The following is a 19,301-nucleotide window of genomic DNA, read 5'->3' as shown; positions in this document are numbered from 1 at the left end:
GTTCATGCAACAAATATATATGGTGTGCTGGCTACAGAGACGTCCTAGCCTCGTGAGCCTCGTGGGGCAACGAATACACGAGAGCGTGAAAGTTAATGCATGAAATGATGCCAGAGCGGGCTGAGTCCCAGAAAGGAAACCAGGTTCAGCAGGTAGAGAGCAATAGGGGTGCTGGTAGGTGGTTTGGGGACCTCTGTGTGGAGGTGATGCTGAGCTGGCATGTGGGTGATGTGGAGGGGGCAGGGGCGGTGTTCCAAGCAGAAGCAGCCGTGGGGCTGTGAGGACACTGCTGCAGAAACGGGCACGTTCCCGAAACAGTGGGAAATCCTGCAGTGTGGGCTCTGGGCTGCAGGTGCAGGTGGACAGGTGCAGACCACGCAGCTTGAGGTCCAGGCATCACAGTCCCAGGCCAATAGAATGAGAAAGACAGTCAATGTGAAGACACGTCAGTAGGAATTACCCAATCCGAAGAAGAGAAAACAGAATTAAGAATCATGAAGAGGGTCTATGGACAATATCAGGAAGTCCAACAGTAAACAATTTCAATCCACGGAGGAGAAGAGAATGACATCGAAGCATAAATAATGGACAAAATTCCCCAATTTTTGTCAAGTAGGCTCCACGCCCAGCGTGGAGCCCAACACGGGGCCTGAACTCACGACCCTGCGATCAAGATCTGAGCTGAGATCAAGAGTCAGACGCTCAACCAGCCGAGTCGTCCACACAACCCCCAAATTCGTTTGTTTTTAAATTCTAACTTACAGATCCAAGAGTCTCAGAAAAACCCTAAAGCCCCCACATAATTTGGCACAATGGTAAAGACCACAGTCTCCAGCGTGGACCCAGCAGCTTTGAATTCCTGCTTCTTCGCCCCAGTGCTGAGCGCGCACACATCATGGAATCTAATTGTGCATCCGTGTAAGTGGGGTGTCACCCACCCCTTGGATGCTGCAAGGACTGGTGACTAGTCAGTGATGAGCTGATCCAGGTAAAAGGCTTAGCACGGCGCCCGGCACAAAGCTGGGACTGGGTGACATGGTGGGTGACACGGCCACGGCTGTCCCTGATGAGGAGCCCAGCCGCTTGGCTCTGGTCCATTGGGAAGATCTTCTGGGTCACGGAGTCTCCAAGTCAAAATGGGGGACCCTTGGTCTGGCGTGCAAGATGGTGCTTGTGTGGACAGAGGACAGGGTGTGCAAGCTTGGGGAGGACCTCAAGCATCGCGATGTGGGGTCCCTTGTCCCCAGCTGATGGTCCTTCACCACCCAACCTGGGCTCTGAGCCAGAAATCACAGGGCTTCTGGGTCACGCCAAGCGTCCCGCTGATGCAGTTTCCTGAACCGGGTCACTTCCAGCAGAAACTCCAGGAAGAGACGCACGGAGGAGGAGGAGGAGGAAGAGGAAAACAATCAGGCAACCAGGAGGAGGGCACCTGTGTGGCTGGTGGCCAGGATGCCACAGCCCGGGTATAAAGGCTGCCCGGGGAAGGAGCCTCCAGACCAGCCCTGTCCTCCATCCCGACTCCACTCCAGCCCCACACTACCATGTGCCACACCAGCTGCTCCACGGGCTGCCAGCAGGCCTGCTATGTGCCCAGCTCCTGCCAGACGACCTGCTATGTGCCCAGCTCCTGCCAGACGACCTGCTGTGTGCCCAGCTCCTGCCAGACGACCTGCTCCGTGCCCAGCTCCTGCCAGGTGTCCTGCTCCGTGCCCAGCTCCGGCCAGGTGTCCTGCTCTGTGCCTGTGATCTGCAGGCCTGCCGTGTGCCTGCCTGTGAGCTGCAAGCCTGCTGTATGCCTTCCTGTGAGCTGCAAGCCTGCTGTATGCCTTCCTGTGAGCTGCAAGCCCATCGTGTATGTGGCTTCCTCCTGCCAGTCCTCTGGGGGCTGCCAGCCCTCCTGCCCCACCCTGGTCTGCAGGCCTGTTCCCTGTGGCACCCCTAACTGCTGCTGAGCCCATGGCCTCCTAGGACCCCTCCTCCGTGTGGTCAGAAGTAGCACCTCTCCGAACTCCTACAAGGCAGCCCAGACATCATCCACTTCAGACCTCCTGGACCCCATAGACCATCTTACAGCAAAGCCACTTGATCCCCTCTAACCAGGCAGAGAGAGTCGCCCCCAGTGTCCCTGGCCCCGGCCTGGGCCATCCACACAGCACCCACCCTGGCTGGTGCGAGGGCTCAGGCTCTGTAGCCACCAGCACAGGGTCCAATAAATCCCAGAGTGCATCGATGCCCACTCGCGTGTGTGTGGTGTCTCTCCTTTAACGCCTTTCCCCAAACTGCTTCCTCCAGGGGAACTCCTGGAATCCAGGAAAGCTCCTGCAGAGAAGCCACACGGTATGGGATGCCTGTGCCCAGGGAACTCTTGGGTGAGTGGGCGCTCCTAGCTCAGCCTGATGGGCCCCCAGGGCTTCCTTTGTCCCCCTTTGTCCCTTGAACCTGCGAGGTTATTTTTTACTCTGCTGGGTGGGGCTGAGAGTGAATCTCTAACTTTCTGATCTGACCCCTTTTAGGTAAAAAGGTCCCCTCCTCGGCCATTAATATGCGGAGCCAACCTGGTCTAAAAATTAAAAATGTACGCTCCATCGAGAGTATAGCTCCTCCTTCTCCCATTCGGGGGACAGGGCTTTGTGGGTAACCTCCGTGGCCCCGGGAGATGCCCACATCTCGTCCCCAGAACCGGTAAATACAGCCCTACAGGCGAGGCGGCTTCCCAGACGGGGTGAACTGAGGGTCTTGCAACGGGAGCCGTCCTGGAACAGTTGAGGGGGACTCCCATCATCCCAGGGACTTGGGAGAAGGGAGAGGAAGGGCTGCCACGGAAGAGGAGGCCGCAGGAAGCGGGACACCGCAATGTGGGCTGGGACCACCATCACCTCCGACTCATTCTCTCCTTGGGCAACGGTAGCCTGCTGACCGTGTAGACGCCCCATCTACGAGCAGTTCAGCTGACCTTGTAGACGCCCCACAGAGCAGGTGGCCCCGCTAGCGGCTCGGAGGGACAGGAGACAGGTTGTGCGGGCGCTCCGGAAGGACCCAGCCCCGCCACACCTTGGTTTCAGCCCGAGAGGCCCTCTCCAGACTCCGGCCTCCGAGCCGTGTCCGCGGGTCCTGCGGCAGCCACCGTGTGCGTGGTCCGTCTCGGGGCCGCGGCACAGACCCCGCCTCTCTGTCGCACAGCCTCCGTCCGCCGCCCTCCCGTGTGCTCCCGCGGGGAGCCTGCACTGTTCCGGGTCGGGAAACCTGGCCCAGAAACCAGACCGGCCCCCGACAGCGCGGCTTAGCCCTGTGGTGTGACCACCGGCCACCCGAGAGCAAGGGCGCTGGGGCCGCCCCGGGCAGGCGGGAGATGCCCAGAGGGGGCACGGTCGTCAGCGCGGGGCAGCCGAGGCACACCAGGGTGCCGGGGGGAGCTGTCTGAGCACCAAGAACTAGCCCAAGAGGAGCGCAGCGGGTCCTTCCTGCGGGGGGACCACGTGTCCACGAATCTGGAGACATCCGTTATCGTGAGGTCGCGGGATAATGAGGAAGGGGCATTCGGGAGCGACTCTCGGAGCACCTACTACGTGCAGCTCTACGTCCCCCTCGGTCCCGTGCGGACCCCACCGCCGGCACCGGCCTCCCCACCACGGGTGCGCGGCCTCGCCTCGCAGACGCCCTCCCTCCAGGCGCGCCCGGCAGCCACGGCGCCACCCACCAGACAGGGGGTGGGGGGCCGCGCCGGCTCCTCAGCGATGCCTTCGAGGGCGGGGACGGTCCGGGCCGGGAGCTGCCCCCGGAAGGGCTCGCCGCCATCGCAGGGTCTCAGAGCCCTTGGCGTTGTCGCTGCACCATGAACACGCACCGAAGAGCTTCCCAAAGTAGAGACCCCACCCCCTCCGACTCATTCTCTCCTTGGGCACGGCGGCCCCATTAGTGAGCCCCGTCTGTGAGCAGTCTGTGTAGACGCCGCGTGAGTGAGCGGTCGGGCTGACTGTGTAGACACACCATCAGTGAGCCGTTGGGCTGACTGTGTAGACACTGCCCCACCTGTCTGTGAGCAGTCTGCCTGACTCTGTAGACTCTGTGGGCGGTCGGGCTGACTGTGTAGACTCCCCATCTGTGAAGAGTCCAGCTGATTATGTAGATGCCCCGTCTTTGAGCAGTCCAGCTGTGTAGACGCCCAGTCTGTGAGCGGTCGGGCTGACTTTGTAGACTCCCCACCTGTGAAGAATCTGGCTGACCATGTAGACTCCCCATCTGTAAGCTGTCTGACTGACCGTGTAGATGCCTTGTCTGTGAGCAGTCTGGCTGACTGTGTAGACTCCCCATCTGTGAAGAGTCGGCTGATTATGTAGATGCCCCATCTTTGAGCAATCCAGCTGTGTAGACTTCCCATCTGTGAGCAGTCTGGCTGACTGTGTAGACTCCCCATCTGTGAAGAATCCGGCTGACCATGTAGACTCCCCATCTGTAAGCTGTCTGACTGACCGTGTAGACGTCTTGTCTGTGAGCAGTCCAGCTGGCTGTGTAGACGCCCTGGCCGGGAGCAGGGTGTCCGGCCGTGCCTTCTGCAGCTGTGACCGACTTTCCTGCAGGAGCCATCAGGAGGTCCTGGACGTTCTCGTGCTGCTGGGCCAGAGCAGGGGTGCGTCCTGCAGGGGCCCCCGCCCGTCCCTCCCATGCACTATTTTGGCGACACTGTGGTTTGCTGGTTTCCATGTGAGTCTACATCCCTGAGCTTCGCTCTTTTTGGTTACAGATGAGGTGGAACCTTCCTCCACGTCTTTAACTCTGTGCTGTGAAGAATCCATCGAGGTCTCTGTCCGTTTATCTATGCAGATGGGCATATTTTTCTTAAAATTTGAATGAACAAGTAATGGGCACAGGTTTTGGATAAATTCAGGCCAACTGAGGGATTTAACAGCCAAGGTGTGTTTACAACCCAGTCCCTTTCTCTTTAAAGGCCCCCTTAGGGTTTTTGCTCTGTCTCTTCTTCCGTGGGGTAGAGTTAACAGCCTCTGGGAGGAGATACCATCTATTCCTTCCCCTGTCTGCTGGGCCTGGGCTGTTCTGCTCCTGGGGGCCTCTTCTGTCTGTTCCTGGCACAGGGGGTAAGTAGGAAGCCTGATGCTGACCTGGCTGGTCTGACTGGTGCCCACTTGACTCTCTGGTGCTAGTGGTCCACTGAGACTGCAGGCTCATCCTCTCCCACTGTCCTGAGGATTCGTCAACAAGGCATCTTTTTGCTCCCTGTCTCTCCTCAATCAGGCCTTGAAATCTTGAGTAGAACGAACGATGTCTGAACCGACCCCTGCACCCCTCTTGGGGCTACAGGGATTTGCGGGTGCTTCAGAGCGCCAGCCCTTGTGCCCAGACCAGCGTGCAGGCATTCCTTCGTGCGGGCACCTCTCTCCAAGGGAGTCAGCATGTGCGGGGTACTGGACCCTCAGGTGCTCACCAGTTAGGGTCGTGCTGCTCCCCATCTCACCCTTAACCTGCACGGGCAGGGGCCAGGCGAGGGCTGGAGCCCAAAGCCCACTCAGGGTCTAAGCCTTGTGCAACTACGCTCACCCCCCGGGGCCCAGGCTTGGAGGGCTCTTCACTGTGGGGAGGGTGGGGCCGCGGGGTGGGGAAGGGACGTGGAGCATGCAGATGGCATCCACGTTCAGACCTCTTCATCACTCTAGTGTTTTGAACTTGGAATTTGAGAATGTCTTTATTGTTTGCTTCCACCAGACAGAGCTCCACTCTGGAGGGGTCTTTGGGCTCCGAGGAGGAGAAGAAAACAAACACCAGTCTATGTCATGACACAAACATTTTATTGATTATAGCAATCGGCCTTTGTCACGTGGAACACAAGCCACCAATCCTACAGAGGAGGGTTCCCAGGGTGCCGCAGTCCACCCCCACGGAGGGACTTATGGGCCATCTCTTTGCAGAAAGGGATGGATGGCATGTTCGAATCCCTGGCAGGCACCATCTGTGTGCTCACTGAGGGGCCGAGGGGTGGTCCTGGCGCCCAGAGGGGCTCCAGGGCTCCTGAGAGAGGAAATTAGTGCCCTGGAGCAAAGATGGCAACACCAGAGGCAGAAGTTCGAGCTTGTCAGCAGCAGGACTTCTGGGCCAAGGCGGGGACGCGGCAGGTCTGGCGGGAGCACACGGGGCGGCAGAGCAGGGACACGCAGGAGGAGGGTCTGCAGCAGGACGAGGAGCAGGGGCTGGGCTGGCAGCAGGAGGGGGCAGAGCAGGGGGATGCCCCCGAGCAGACAGGGGTGCAGCAGATGGGCTTGCAGCAGACAGGGGTACAGCAGACGGGCTTGCAGCAGACAGGGGTGCAGCAGGCGGGCTTGCAGCAGACAGGGGTGCAGCAGGCGGGCTTGCAGCAGACAGACACACAGCAGTCTTCCTGACAGGGGGAGGAGCTGCAGCAGGAGGGCTGGCAGCTAGACTGCTGGCAGCATGAGGAGGCTGAGCAGGGTGAGGCCTCCGAGCAGACAGGGGTGCAGCAGTCGGGCTTGCAGCAGACAGGGGTGCAGCAGACGGGCTTGCAGCAGACAGGGGTGCAGCAGACAGGCTTGCAGCAGACAGGGGTGCAGCAGACGGGCTTGCAGCAAACAGGGGTGCAGCAGACGGGCTTGCAGCAGACAGGGGTGCAGCACACGGGCTTGCAGCAGTCTTCCTGGCAGGGGGAGGAGCTGCAGCAGGAGGGCTGGCAGGAGCTGGTGCAGGCTGATTGGCAGGGGCTGGACACACAGTTCGCAGGGGTGCAGAGGAGGGTCAAGCAGGAGGCTGGGGTGCAGGAGCTGGGGGCACAGCAGGTGGGGGAACAGCAGGGGGGCTCGCAGCAGCTCTCTGGACAGTCATCCACCTGCCAGGGGGAGTCGGGGCAGGAGTCGCAGGAGCCGGGCAGGCAGACGTGGCTGACGTAGCTCAGGTCGCTGGAGCAGACGGACAGGGTGGACGCGGCCATGGTGGGGGTGGTGGGGGTGGAGGAGGCTGTAAGTGTGAGTGTGAGTGTGCGAGTGTGTGTGTGTGTGAGGTGCCGGAGCTGACGGCTTTTATACCCTCCCAGATGTTTATGTTGTCCCAGGCAAAGGCTCACCACGCCTCCCTTCCTTGTTGGTGTTTTGGGCTGTGAGGACCATCATTAGGGCCTGTTCTGTTATCATGACATGATCTTGCTCAGCTTACAAACCTTGGACAGTCCGGGGCAGGGCTGGTTGTCCCTGGTGTGAGCCTGGTTCCCCTAGGACACCTGTAGGGAAAGTGTAGGCCCTTGTGGCTGCCTGTGTGGCTTCCACCTGGCAGGTCATGTTCTGGGGCTCTGGGTGATGGCCCTGGGCTCATGGGACAGCTCCATGTCGACCCAGCCTGGGGGTGCAGACCTCACTTGCAGCAGCGGGCCTGGCCTGTGATCGGGAGAAAGGAGGACAGAGGTGCATATTTTGGGGCACAGGCAATGTGCCTTCCTGGGCGGCCTTGTGAACTTCTGTGGTGCCAGCGTCAGCCAAGGCCTGTGACGAGGAGGAGGATGCCCGTGAACAGGACCGGACGTCCCCTCCCCAAGAAGGAGCCAGAATGTCCCAGTGAGGCCTGCACTCCCTAGGTCATTAGGAGAATCAGATTCAAGGACTGACCTTTGGGTCCTAACACTCTTCTCTGGAGCCTGGGGTCAGTGGTCCTGGTGGGGGCCTGAGGGTGGGCTGAGATTTTATCTGGAGGAGGCAGGTGTGGAGCGAGGATGATGTGGGACAATCCATCCAGGACAATCCATCATTGCTTTATTTCAAAATCCAAAAAGATTCTTTCTGGAGTACAAATTGAGGATATTGAACTACCAGAAAATATGGGCAATATGCCTGATGGGTGAAAATGAGAAAGTCCTCAGAACGAAAGCATGTACAAAAGAATCAAATACAAAATTCAAAACATTCAGATTTCCAATAAGCGTATGGCAAGCTACTTGAGCTCATTATAATCAAATGTATTCAAATTAAAACATAAATGTCCCACCTGTAAGATCAACCTGACTTTACCATGTTATTAATTTCCGGTGCTGTTGAGCGTGGGGGCCCCACTCCTAGAAACCCCTAGCTGGCATGATTTTTACAGATTGAGCTCATAATATATAAAATGTACGATTTTTTCCATTTTAAAGTGTACAAGTCAGTGGCATTTAGCAAAGACACAGTATTGTGCAACCATGACCACCATCTAGTTCCAGAACATTCTCATCACTCCAGAAGGAAACCCTGAACTATTGAGGAGTCCCTCCGCAGCCCCCGTCAGTCACTAATCTGCTTTCTGTCTCTACGGATTTGCCTATTCCCCGCCTTCCACACATAAGGAACCACAAAGCACGTGGCCTCTTGTGTCTGACGTCGTTCACCGAGCATCACATTTTCCAGGTGCGTCCGTGTTGTAGCCTGTGCCCGTGCGTCACTCCTGTTCCTGGCTGAGTAATATTCCAGCAAATGGGTTCACCACATTTTATTTCTCCGTTCCCCAGTCAGTGGACTTCTGGGTTGTTTCCACCCTTTGGCTGTTGTGGATAGTGCCGCTATGGACATTTGTGTCCAAGTTTTTGCTTGAATGCCTCTTTCCAGTTCTTCCGGTGTGTACCTAGCGGTGGCATTGCTGGGTCAGATGGTAACTCTATGCGTAACTTTTGAGACTGCTTTCCACAGCAGCTGCACCACTTCACATTTCCAACGGCGAGATCTGATGTTCCAGCGTCTCCACGTGCTCCCCGGCACTGCTTCTGTTCTCTGCTTTTAAAAAAAAACTGTGGCCACCCTAGTGGGTGTGAAGTAGCAGCTTATTGTGGTTTTGACTTACATTTCCCTGATGACCCATGATATTGGGCTTCCTTTCAAGTGCTCGTTGGCCATTTGAATATTTGCTTTGGAGAAATGTCTCTCAAAGTGCTTTGCCATTTTTAATTGGGTTATCTGTAGTTTTTTTTTTTTATTGAGTTATAGGAGTTCTTTATGTATTCTGGATACTAAGCCTTTATCAGAATTATGCTTTCCAAATATTTTCTCTCACTCTATGGTTTGCCTTTCAGTTTCTTGATAACATCCTTCAACGCACAAAACTTTTTGAAGTCCGACGTATCTATGTTTTCTTTTGTTTGGTGTCATAACCAAGAAAATTGTTGCCAAATCTGTCATGCAGATTGACCCCTATGTTTCCAAGAGTTTAATAGTGTTGGCACTTATATTTAGGTGTTTGATTGATGTTTGAGTTAATTTTTGTATATGGTGTGAGGTAGGGTTCAACTTTATTCTTTTGCACGTGGCTGTCCAGTTGTCCCAGCACCATTTGTTGAAGAGGCTATACTTTCCCCACAAAATGATCTTGGCACCCTTGTTGAAAATCAGTTGACCAGATATGTATGGGTTTATGTCTACACTTTCAATTTTATTCCATTGACCGATACATCTATCATTATGCCAGGACCACTGTTTTGATCACTGTAGCTTTGTAGTAAGTTCTAGGTCTCCTTTCTAATTTGGATGTCTTTTACTTGTTTTTTCTTGCCAAATTGCTCTGGCCAGCACTTCCAGCACAATGTTGAATAGAAGTGGTGAAAACGAGCATCCTTTCCTGTTCCTGGTTTAGGGGAAGGCTTTCAGTGTCACTATAGAGGCTGATGTTCCCTGTGGGTTTTTCACCTACCCTCTGTTATGTTAAGGAAGTTCTCTTCTCATGGTTTGTTGAAGGTTTTATTATGAGAGGATTTTGGCTTTTGTCAGATGCTTTTTCTGCATCAGCTGAGATGATCATGCCCCCCCCATTCTATTAATGTGGTGCATTACTCTGATTGTTTTTTGTATAATGAATTACTCTTGCGTTCTTGGGATAAACCCACTTGGTTATGTATAATTCTCTTAACATGCTGCTAGATTTTGTTTGATTGAATTTTATGGAAGTTTTAAAAATCTTAATCTATAAGGAATTTTGGTTTGTAGTTTTCTTTTGTTGTCTTTGTCTGGCTTTGATATCAGGATAATGCAGACCTCATAGAATGATTTAGAAAGCGTTCCCTCATCTTCTGCTTTTTGGAGGAATTTGAGAAAGTTTAGTATTAACTGTTCTATAAATGTTGAGCAGAGCTCAGCATGAAACCATCTGGTCCTGGGCTTTACTTTTGGGGGAGGTTTTAGATTACACTGTGATCTCATTACTTGTTGTACGTCTATTCAGTTTGCCAGTTTCTTCTTGAGTCAGTTCACTCACTTCAGATTCAAAAATACAAATAGATTGAAAGTGAAAGGATAGAAAAAGATATTTTATGCAAGTAATAGCCAAAAGAGAGATGGATGGCCATAATAAAATCAGACAAAATGGACTTAGAGTAAAATATTGTTGTAAGAGACAAGAAAGGACATTAAATACTGATAAAAGAGTCAACATATCAAGAAGATATGACAATTATAAACATATATGCACCCAGTAACAGACTCCCAAAATACATGAAGTAAAAATTACGGAATTGAAGAAATGGTTTCAGTTCTACAGTAATAGTTGGAGAGTTCAATAAATCATTTCCACTAAAAAAAATGACATGATAGAACAACTAGATCAAAGACAAGTAATGAAACAGAAGCCTTGAGTAACACTATAAACCAACTAAACCCAACATGTATACAAAATAACAACAGCAGAATGCATGTTCTTCTCAAGTGCCCATGGGATATTTTCCAGATTAGACTATATGTTAGGCCACAAAACAAATCTCAGTAAATTTTAAAAGGTTGAAATTATGCGAAGTTCTCTGGCCACAATGGAAAGACACCAGTAACAGAAGAAAAGTGAGAAAATTCACGAATAAATGCAAATTAAACAACACACACTGAAACAACCAATGGGTGGTAGAAGAAATCGCAAAAGAAGTTAGAAAATACTTTGGATGAAAGCAGATGACAACACAATGAACCAGTGCTTATGGGATGCAGCAAAAACAGTGCTCAGAGGCAGGCTAAAAGCTGTCAACACTTAACTTAAAAAGAAGAAGTATTTAAACCCATAACCTAACTTTACATCTTAAGGAACTAGAAAAGAAGAGCAGACTAAACCCAAAGCTGCCATAGGAAGGAAACAAAGCACGGATTAATTAGAGCCCAGAACTACTACAGAGATAATCAATGAAATCAAAAGTTGGTCCTTTGAAAAGAGCAACAGAATGGACAAACCTTTAGCTAGGCTGACTAAGAAAAAAAGAGAGAACACTCCAACTGAATAAAAATGGAGACATCACTACTGACCTTGCATAAATGAAAAAGGTTATGTGAGAGTACTAACTGGACACCAAAGAATTAGATGTAATGCACAAATCCTTGTAAACACGCAAACTACCCAAACTAACACCCTTACTGGAGTTATTTATTTCTAACTATGGCTCCAAGTTACTGATTACTGACCTTTTATTTCAGCCTGAATTATCATTTCTTATAGGGCAGGTCTATCTACTAGCAATGAACTCTTTTAACGTTCATTTACCTGGAAGTGTCTTAATCTTTCTTTGCTACATTTGTTTTGGTTGGCAGTCCTTCTTCCGGCACTTTAAACTCACCATTACACTGCCTCCTGCCCTGACATTTCTGATGAGGAATCGACTGTTAATCTTCCCTCTTGCTGCTTTTACGATTCTCTCTTTGTCTTTGGATAGTTTGATAATCATGTATCTTAGTGTGGTTGTCTCTGGATTTATTCTACTTGGAGTTCATTGAGCTTCTTGGTTGTGTAGAATCAGATGTTTTTGTTTTTGTTTTTGTTTTTGTTTTTGTTTTTGTTTTTTTAGTTTGGGAAGTTGTTGGCCATTATTTCTTCAAATATTTTTTCTGCCCCTTTCTCTCTCCCCTCTCTTTTGGAGATTCCTGTCAAGTGCATGTTGGTCTACTTGATGGTGTCCCACAGGTCTTGTTATCTCTGTTCATGTATCCTTATCCCCTTTTCCCATGTACTGCTCAGACTGGAGTATTTCAGCTGCCCTGTCTTCATATTTACCAATTCTTTCTTCTGCCTGTGCACATGTGCTATTGAGCTCCTCTAGTGAGGTTATCATTGCAGTCATTGCAATTGGTTCAATAACCCTAGAATTTCTATTTGGTTCCTTTTTTATACTTTTGTCTCTTTATTAATATTCTCAATTTGGTGAACATTATGCTCTTGGTTTCTATTAGTTCTTTGTCCATGGTTTTCTTTGACTCTTAGAGTATATTAAGAGAGTTTATTTAAAGGTTTTGTCTAGAAAGTTCAGTCCTTGGGCTTCCTCAGGGGGATTTTCTGCTAACTGCTTTTTCCCCCCTGTGAATGAGCCATGCTTTCTTCCTTCTTTGCCTACTTCATATTTTTTGTTGAAAACTGGACACTTTGAGTATTATAATGCAATAATTCTGGATATCAGATTCTCACCTTCCCTATAGTTTGTTGTTGCTGACTGTTGTAACCTATCATTGTGTTTCTATTTAGTGCCCTTTTGTTTTGGCCTCACTTATCATTTCTTGTAGGGCAGGTCTATCCACTAGCAATGACCTCCTTTAACTTTGATTTACCTAAACTGTTTTTTAATGACTGCACTCTTTGTCACGTGTGGTCACCATTCTATTATAGTGGTCAGATAGTGATTTGACAGAGAGTTCCTTAAACACCTGGAACCAAACACTATTTTTTCCCCAGTTTTTGTGGCTGGGCTCTGCTTGTGTTGGGACCATGTCCACAACCCTGGGCCAGGCAGTTTACAGCTCTGCCTTCACCTTCACTTCCTGCCCACCAGAGCTGGATGTGTAGCCAGCGGTGAGTGCTCAGGGCCTTCTCAGGTCCTTTCTGAACACGGGCCCCTTGTGGGCATGTGTGGGGTCTTCTGGACTCCCAGTCACCTGTGGAAGCTTGAAAGCCTTATTCCTCCAAGCATTTCATTCCCCAGCTTTCTGTCCTTAGCATTTTGGGATGTCTTCTCTTTGCCACAACTGATACCCTTGTCCCATGCAACGGTGGGTTCATTTGACAAACACTCTCTGTGTAGCTGCTTCTCTGCCTTGAAAGAGTTTCAAGTTATGAGAAATAAAGCCAAGCCTTTGGTGTGGGCACCTCCAGAGCCACTGCACAGACAGCCACACTTCTCAGAGAATGGGGCCCACTCTCTCCCTCCAGAACCAGGGCCCTCACTGGGACCCAGTGCACCAGGTTGCAGTTGCTTTTGTGTTGATGAAGCATTCCCTTAATTGTTGTGAACCTTTCACCATTTTCCATAGTTCAGGTGAAATTGTTTCTGGCGGCTTTGCCAGTTTTTCAGTGCTCCTGTGGGGCTGAGGAGGGGGGCCCTTAGAGTCCCCATTCCTGATGTTCTCCAATGTCACTATTAGTAGGCACAGTTTGGAAAGTCCTTTTGAGGGCATTTGTTGATATCTCTCAGAATTTAAAATCAGCAAACACTCTGACCTGGAAGTCCCACTTCTAGGAATTTAGACACAGTGAAAGTATACACTAGTGCACACAGGTAAGCATGGTGGTATTGTTTGTAATAATCAAAACTAGAGAGACTTCAGATGCCTGTTCCCCTGTTGCTGCATGAATCAATAATGGTGTATTCAGCCTTTGGAATGTTATGTGTCTAGGCAAAAGGAACAATGATAAGGTATTATTCCTTATCAAGTTGGCAAAGATAGAAAAATGTAAGGCCCCATGCTGTGAATCTGTGCTGTTATTAAGAGGATCCAGACCCTGATGACAAGTGATGTGGAGCATTTTTTCACGTGTCTGTTGGCCATTTGTATGTCTTCTTTGGAGAAATGTCTGTTCATGTCTTCTGCCCATTTCTTGACTGGATTATTATGCAACTGATGAGTCACTGGGCACTACATCTGAAACTAATCATGTACTATATGTGAGTTAATCGAATTTAAATTAAAAATAAAATAGAGGACCCAGACCCTCTTGAGGGCAATGTGATTTCCACGCCTCCACCATCTGACCTGTTGCTCTGCAGTTCCAGGAGCTCATTCTCAGATTTGCTCACGTGTGTGGGAAGGTGCATCTGGCTACATCTGGACATGTGTGTTCACACGTCCTCCCACCTTCTGGTCTGGACATGTTCTCACACTGTTTTGGCCTTTCTCCACTATTGCTGTCCCTGATCTTCCTTTCCCAGCTGCTCTCTGCTAACCCAGCCCAGCAGACGGGAGCTCCACAGGCTGTGTCCTGTTCTCTGCCCTCTGCATCCCAGCAGAATGCCCGGTGCTGGAACACAGGGTATTCCAGTGTCTGTGAATGTAGGCATGAGTCTGGGATGCCCACCTGTCCCAAAATTACCATCCGGGCCCTGGACAAGCCAACTGCCAGTCTCCTCTGTCCCCACCTCCCAGCAAGACTGTGGCCTTGCTGACCTCTGGAACAGCCCACACCTGTGCATGGGGAAGAGCTGCTTCTACTCACGGTGGATTGGAGTTTTTGTTCTCAGCCCACGGGATTTTCCTGGAGCACAGTTTCAGACCTGTGATGGTGGCCAGACAGCAGAGCAATGACCTGAGGTAGACATGGCTGGCAGGCGGAGCTTCTGGTCCCCCAAATGTGGCAGTATAAGCCCCAGAGAGGAGTGGCAGGGCCCTTGGGTGCTGGCTAATGGTCACAGGTCTCCCCTGAACACCCCATTCCCAGATGAGCTGTGGGTTCCCTTTGTCAGTGAAACCACCACAGGAAACAGAGGGGAAGGGTGTGAGACTCTAAAGTATTCATTGGGGTTATCCTGCGGACAGGTAGTTGCATCGTCTGACCGACCTGGGGTGGTGTGGGGCTGAGCGAGTCTCCTGTTGCCTATCAGGCCCAAGAGGGTCCATGGTCTCTGCCTTTCAGGGCATCCTGGGGGTGCTTTGGGGGCATTTTCTGGGGGGAATGCAGATGTGGCTGGGTCAGCCCTGGAAGGAGTTTCGTGATGACAGAGTCATTGGCTGTGAAAGGGAAGGGCTGGGCTTGGTGGCTTCTTCCTGAGTCGAGGGTGGGCTTGGGGAGGTCCTGGCTTGGCAGCAAGCAGGGGTACTTTAGGTGATCGTCCAAGTGAGGTGGGCAGGACCCCACGGGAAATCTCATGGGCTTGTAGCCAGCTGGGCTGCAGGGGAGGGCTGGGCTCACAGGAGCTGGCACAGCAGAGCCGTGCGGGCGTCTGGCGGCCACGGGCGCTCCCATAGCCCAGGGGAGGGGAGCAGGTGGGCCGGGGACAGGCTGGCTGGCAGCCGCAGCCGGAGTGGCATGTGGTGACCTGGGGCTGGGTGGGATCAGGTTGGAGGTCGGGGCTGGTCAAGGGCCCCTTTCCTGGGCAGCCTGGCAACAAGCCACATGGGTGTTTCTTTACTGTGTTTCCCCAACACTTCGTCCCTCAGTCTCCTCCTCAGAAAGAGGGGACGAGGGGCTCAGACCTCAGAGAGCAGCTGTGAGATTAAATCCTGGTCTTTTGGGTGCCTGCAGGGGTGCAGGCCCACGAGAACGGTTACGGCTGGGTGAGGCCGGTGTTTATTGTGAATAAATCAAAGGATTAGCACATGGGCTCAGGGCGCTCGACACCACAAGACGTATGGAAGTGAGACTGCAGAGCAGGGTGACGACCTAGCGCAGAGGGCCCGAGCCTGAGATACACTCCAGGTGCCATCACCAACGTGGGGCATGGGTGTTCATTAGCGCCCCCGCAAGGGGTCTACATGGCTGAGTGGGCGGCGCACACGGCTGGGTGGTGTGGACTGAAACCGAAGGGTTTTCACCAGCGGCAGCAGCATTGCCCAGGAGCCTGGGGAAAAGCCTGGAGAATCCCAGGTCACTTGTGTAAACCACTCAGGACAAGTGTTCCTGCGGTGGGGGTGGGGGCCTGGGTGGGACAGTACCGGCCACACTGGCAGGTGATCTTGCTGGATGTCCCCTCCCTTGTCCACTAGTGATCTCACGTGAGGCCACTGTCATCCTGACTTCGGAGCAGGCCGCTGTCCACAGCAATCGAGGCCTGATGGGCTTCCCAGTTCACAGGGAAGATCCCGCACCATGACTCCATGTCCCTCATGCCCCCGGGCGGAGTCCAGACCTACCAGATGACGGCCCTCAGAGTCCTGCCCAGGACGGGATCCTGGGGGTCCTTCCACCCACCCTTAATATTTTGTTTCAGACCTAGTTGTTTTCTTCAGGAGCTTGGAGCATTGCCTCCCCCATGACACTACCCTTCCCCCTCTACCTTTCCGGGAAGAGCCTGCGGGAGGACCCCAGGGGGACCTCGGGCCCATAGGGTCTGTGCTGCCTGCAGCCCACAGGCCAGCTTGTCTGGGGTCGGTTTGCCCAGCGAGGGCAGTGGGTGGAAACGGGCCAGAGGCTGAGAACCCCCAGACCACGACCCGTGGGCAGGCAGCCAGCCTCGGGAAGCCCTGGGCACGCAGCACCCAGCAGCACTGACCTTCCTGGGTGAGGGCATGACCCCGCCCCCCACCCCCGGGGCCCTGGCCAGAGGAGTTAGGCCCCTGCCCTTCGCGACTTCTCAGTCCCTCATTCCCTCATTCCCAGCAATGTCTGCAGCTGGAGGAGACCAATGTCCGCTCAAAACCCTGGGTTCCCCCGCCCCCATGAGAGTCAGATGAAAGGAAGCAGATCTGTTGGGCAAGTGAGTTTATTGGGGTGCCCGAGGAGGGGCTGACAGGTCAGACGTTAAGGCCAAGGGACCCGAGCAGAGACACTGGGAGGGCTAGCACAGGGACCCAGAACAGGTGGAGGCGCCTCCTGGGAGAAGGAGCCCCGGGGAGCAGCGGGGTCAGCGGTCTGGGGATGCAGGAGGTCAAGGTCAGGTCAGGAGCGTGGACACATGGGGGACCCCGTCCTGGGTGCGGGCAGCCACCTAACACAGGTCAGGACTGGACTGAGGGGGCGCTGGGAGGACCACCGTCACTTGGTGGGTCCTGAGCCCAGCTGGCCCTGGGGGGAAAGATGTGCCCAGTCAGCAGCAGGACTTCTGGGCCGAGGCGGGGACACAGCAGGCCTGGCGGGAGCACACAGGGCGGCAGAGCAGGGACACGCAGGAGCCCTGGCGGCAGCAGCTGGGCTGGCAGGAGGAGGCGGGGGCACAGCAGAAGGAGGCGGGCACGCAGCAGGCGGGTCTGCACACGGGGCGGCAGAGCAGGGACACGCAGGAGGAGGGTCTGCAGCAGGACGAGGAGCAGGGGCTGGGCTGGCAGCAGGAGGGGGCAGAGCAGGGGGAGGCCCCTGAGCAGACAGGGGTGCAGCAGACAGGGGTGCAGCAGACGGGCTTGCAGCAGACAGGGGTGCAGCAGACGGGCTTGCAGCAGACAGGGGTGCAGCAGGCGGGCTTGCAGTAGACAGACACACAGCAGTCTTCCTGGCAGGGGAAGGAGCTGCAGCAGGAGGGCTGGCAGGAGCTGGTGCAGGCTGATTGGCAGGGGCTGGACACGCAGCTCGCAGGGGTGCAGATGAGGGTCAGGCAGGAGCTGGCGGTGCAGGAGCTGGGGGTGCAGCAAGTGGGGGCGCAGCAGGGGGGCTCGCAGCAGCTCTCCTGGCAATTGTCCACCTGCCAGGAGGAGCTGGTGCAAGTAGTGGGTGAGCAGACGCGGCTGCCACAGCTCAGGTCGCTGGAGCAGACGGACAGGGTAGACGCGGCCACAACGTAAGTCCTGGAGCAGCAGGTGTCGGCCATGCTGGAGTTTTGTGCTGGGAGGTGAGCTGGACAGGGGTGTGTGTGACAGGTGCGTGAGAGAGGTCCTCTGGGCATCGGGGCTTTTATATCTGTCCCTGGGGTGCTGAGCCTCACTTGCGTCTCAACCAGCCTTCCTTTTCCTTGTTATTGCCCAGAGTGTGTTTCCTGACAACCCTTATTAGTTTATTTGTTGTAAGATGTTTGTTACACCAACCCCAAGACCCTATGTCTGGCGATGGCTGTTTGCTTGTGTCCGGAAAGCAAAACTAGGATGCAGAGCTCCTGTAGGTTGGGTGTATCTGAAAACCTGGGCTCCTCTTTCCATTTTCGCTTGTGTATCTTTGGTGTGAAATCTGGTCTGCTCCACACATGGCCCAAATGCTCCTCACTGAACAAGGGTGTGTTGGCTGCGGGGTTGGGGGGAGCACCCCCTCCCCTGCTCCACCTGCAGACTCTGGCGGGGTGACTCCCACAGTCCGTCCCAGACACTGTTGTTGTTCCCCTGTTTATCTCACAATTACCAAATGACGTGCATATTCTGCTCTTTCTTGACTTTTCAGTTTTTTTTATTATAATCATATTTTTTTATTATATTATGTTAGTCACCATACAGTACATCCCCGGTTTCCGATGTAAAGTTCGATGACTCATTAGTTGTGTATAACACCCAGTGCACCATGACATACGTGCCCTCCTTACTGCCCATCACCGGTCTATCCCATTCCCCCACCCCCTCCCTTCTGAGGCCCCCAGTTAGTTTCCCAGAGTCCACAGTCTCTTGTGCTTCATTCCCCCTTCTGATTACCGACTTTTCAGTTTTATTTTTTATTTTTAATTTTTAGCTTTTAAAAGTTTTTATTTTAATCACGTGGTGCTCATCATGACAGGTGCTCCCCCTAATCCCCATCCCCTGCTTCCCCCACCCCCCACCCAGCTCCCCTCTGGTGACCAGCAGTTGGCTCTCGGCAGTTAAGAGTCTGTTTCACTGTTTGTCTTTTCTTTTACCCCCTTTGCTCATTTGTTTTGTTTCTTCAAGTCCAAGTCAAGTCGTATGAGTGAGATCATATGGTATTTGTCTTTCTCTGACTTATTTCACTTAGTATAATACCCTCTAGCTCCATCCATGTCTTTGCAAATGCCAAGATTTCATTCTTTTTTAAAGCTGAGTGGTATTCCACTGTGTGTATTCACACCACGTCTTCTTTATCCGTTCAGCTGGAGATGGACACTCGGGCTGTCTCCACAGTTTAGCTGCTGTACATAACGCAGCTGTAAACATCGGGGTGCACGTGTCCCTTTGAGTTAGTATGTTTGTATCCTTCGGGTAAATACTCAGTAGCACAATTGCTAGGTCATAGGGCAGCTCTATTTTTAACTTTTTGAGGAACGTCCATCCATACCGTTTTCCAGAGTGGCTGCACCAGTTTGCATTCCCACCAGCAGTGCACGAGGGCTCCCCTTTCTCCACATCCTCACCAACATCTGTTGTTTCCGGTGTTGTTCATTTTAGCCACTCTGACAGGTGTGAGGTGGGATCTCATCATGGTTTGGATCTGCATTTCCCTGATGCTGAGTGATGTTGACCATCTTTTCACATGTCTGTTGGCATCTGGATGTCTTCTTTGGAGAGATGTCT

General features: G+C 52.8%; 1 protein-coding gene across 1 annotated transcript; it reads right to left on the bottom strand.

The window, feature by feature from the left end:
* Window positions 1-6,088: 6,088 nt before the first annotated feature.
* Window positions 6,089-17,665, bottom strand: LOC123778784 (uncharacterized). Its single transcript, XM_087861880.1, has 2 exons — window positions 16,960-17,665; window positions 6,089-6,969 (listed from the first exon to the last, which is right to left on the bottom strand). The coding sequence occupies exons 1-2, from the start codon at window positions 17,663-17,665 to the stop codon at window positions 6,089-6,091; spliced, it is 1,587 nt and encodes a 528-aa protein (XP_087718006.1).
* Between the last annotated feature and the right edge of the window lie 1,636 nt (window positions 17,666-19,301).

This window comes from Ursus americanus, chromosome 4, assembly GCF_024610735.1.
Source record: "Ursus americanus isolate L20-20 chromosome 4, mUrsAme1.1.p, whole genome shotgun sequence".
Taxonomy (NCBI): Eukaryota; Metazoa; Chordata; class Mammalia; order Carnivora; family Ursidae; genus Ursus; species Ursus americanus.
This window is presented reverse-complemented; position numbering and strand designations above follow the sequence as displayed.

What these genes read in the sequence shown, in the direction of transcription:
- LOC123778784 (XM_087861880.1), bottom strand. Translation starts at nt 17,665, where the DNA reads ATGGCCGACACCTGCTGCTCCAGGACTTACGTTGTGGCCGCGTCTACC. An exon ending in CGCCTCGGCCCAGAAGTCCT is followed by an intron (nt 6,970 to 16,959) that starts GCTGCTGACTGG and finishes CCTCCTCCACCC; the next exon opens with CCACCACCCCCACCATGGCC.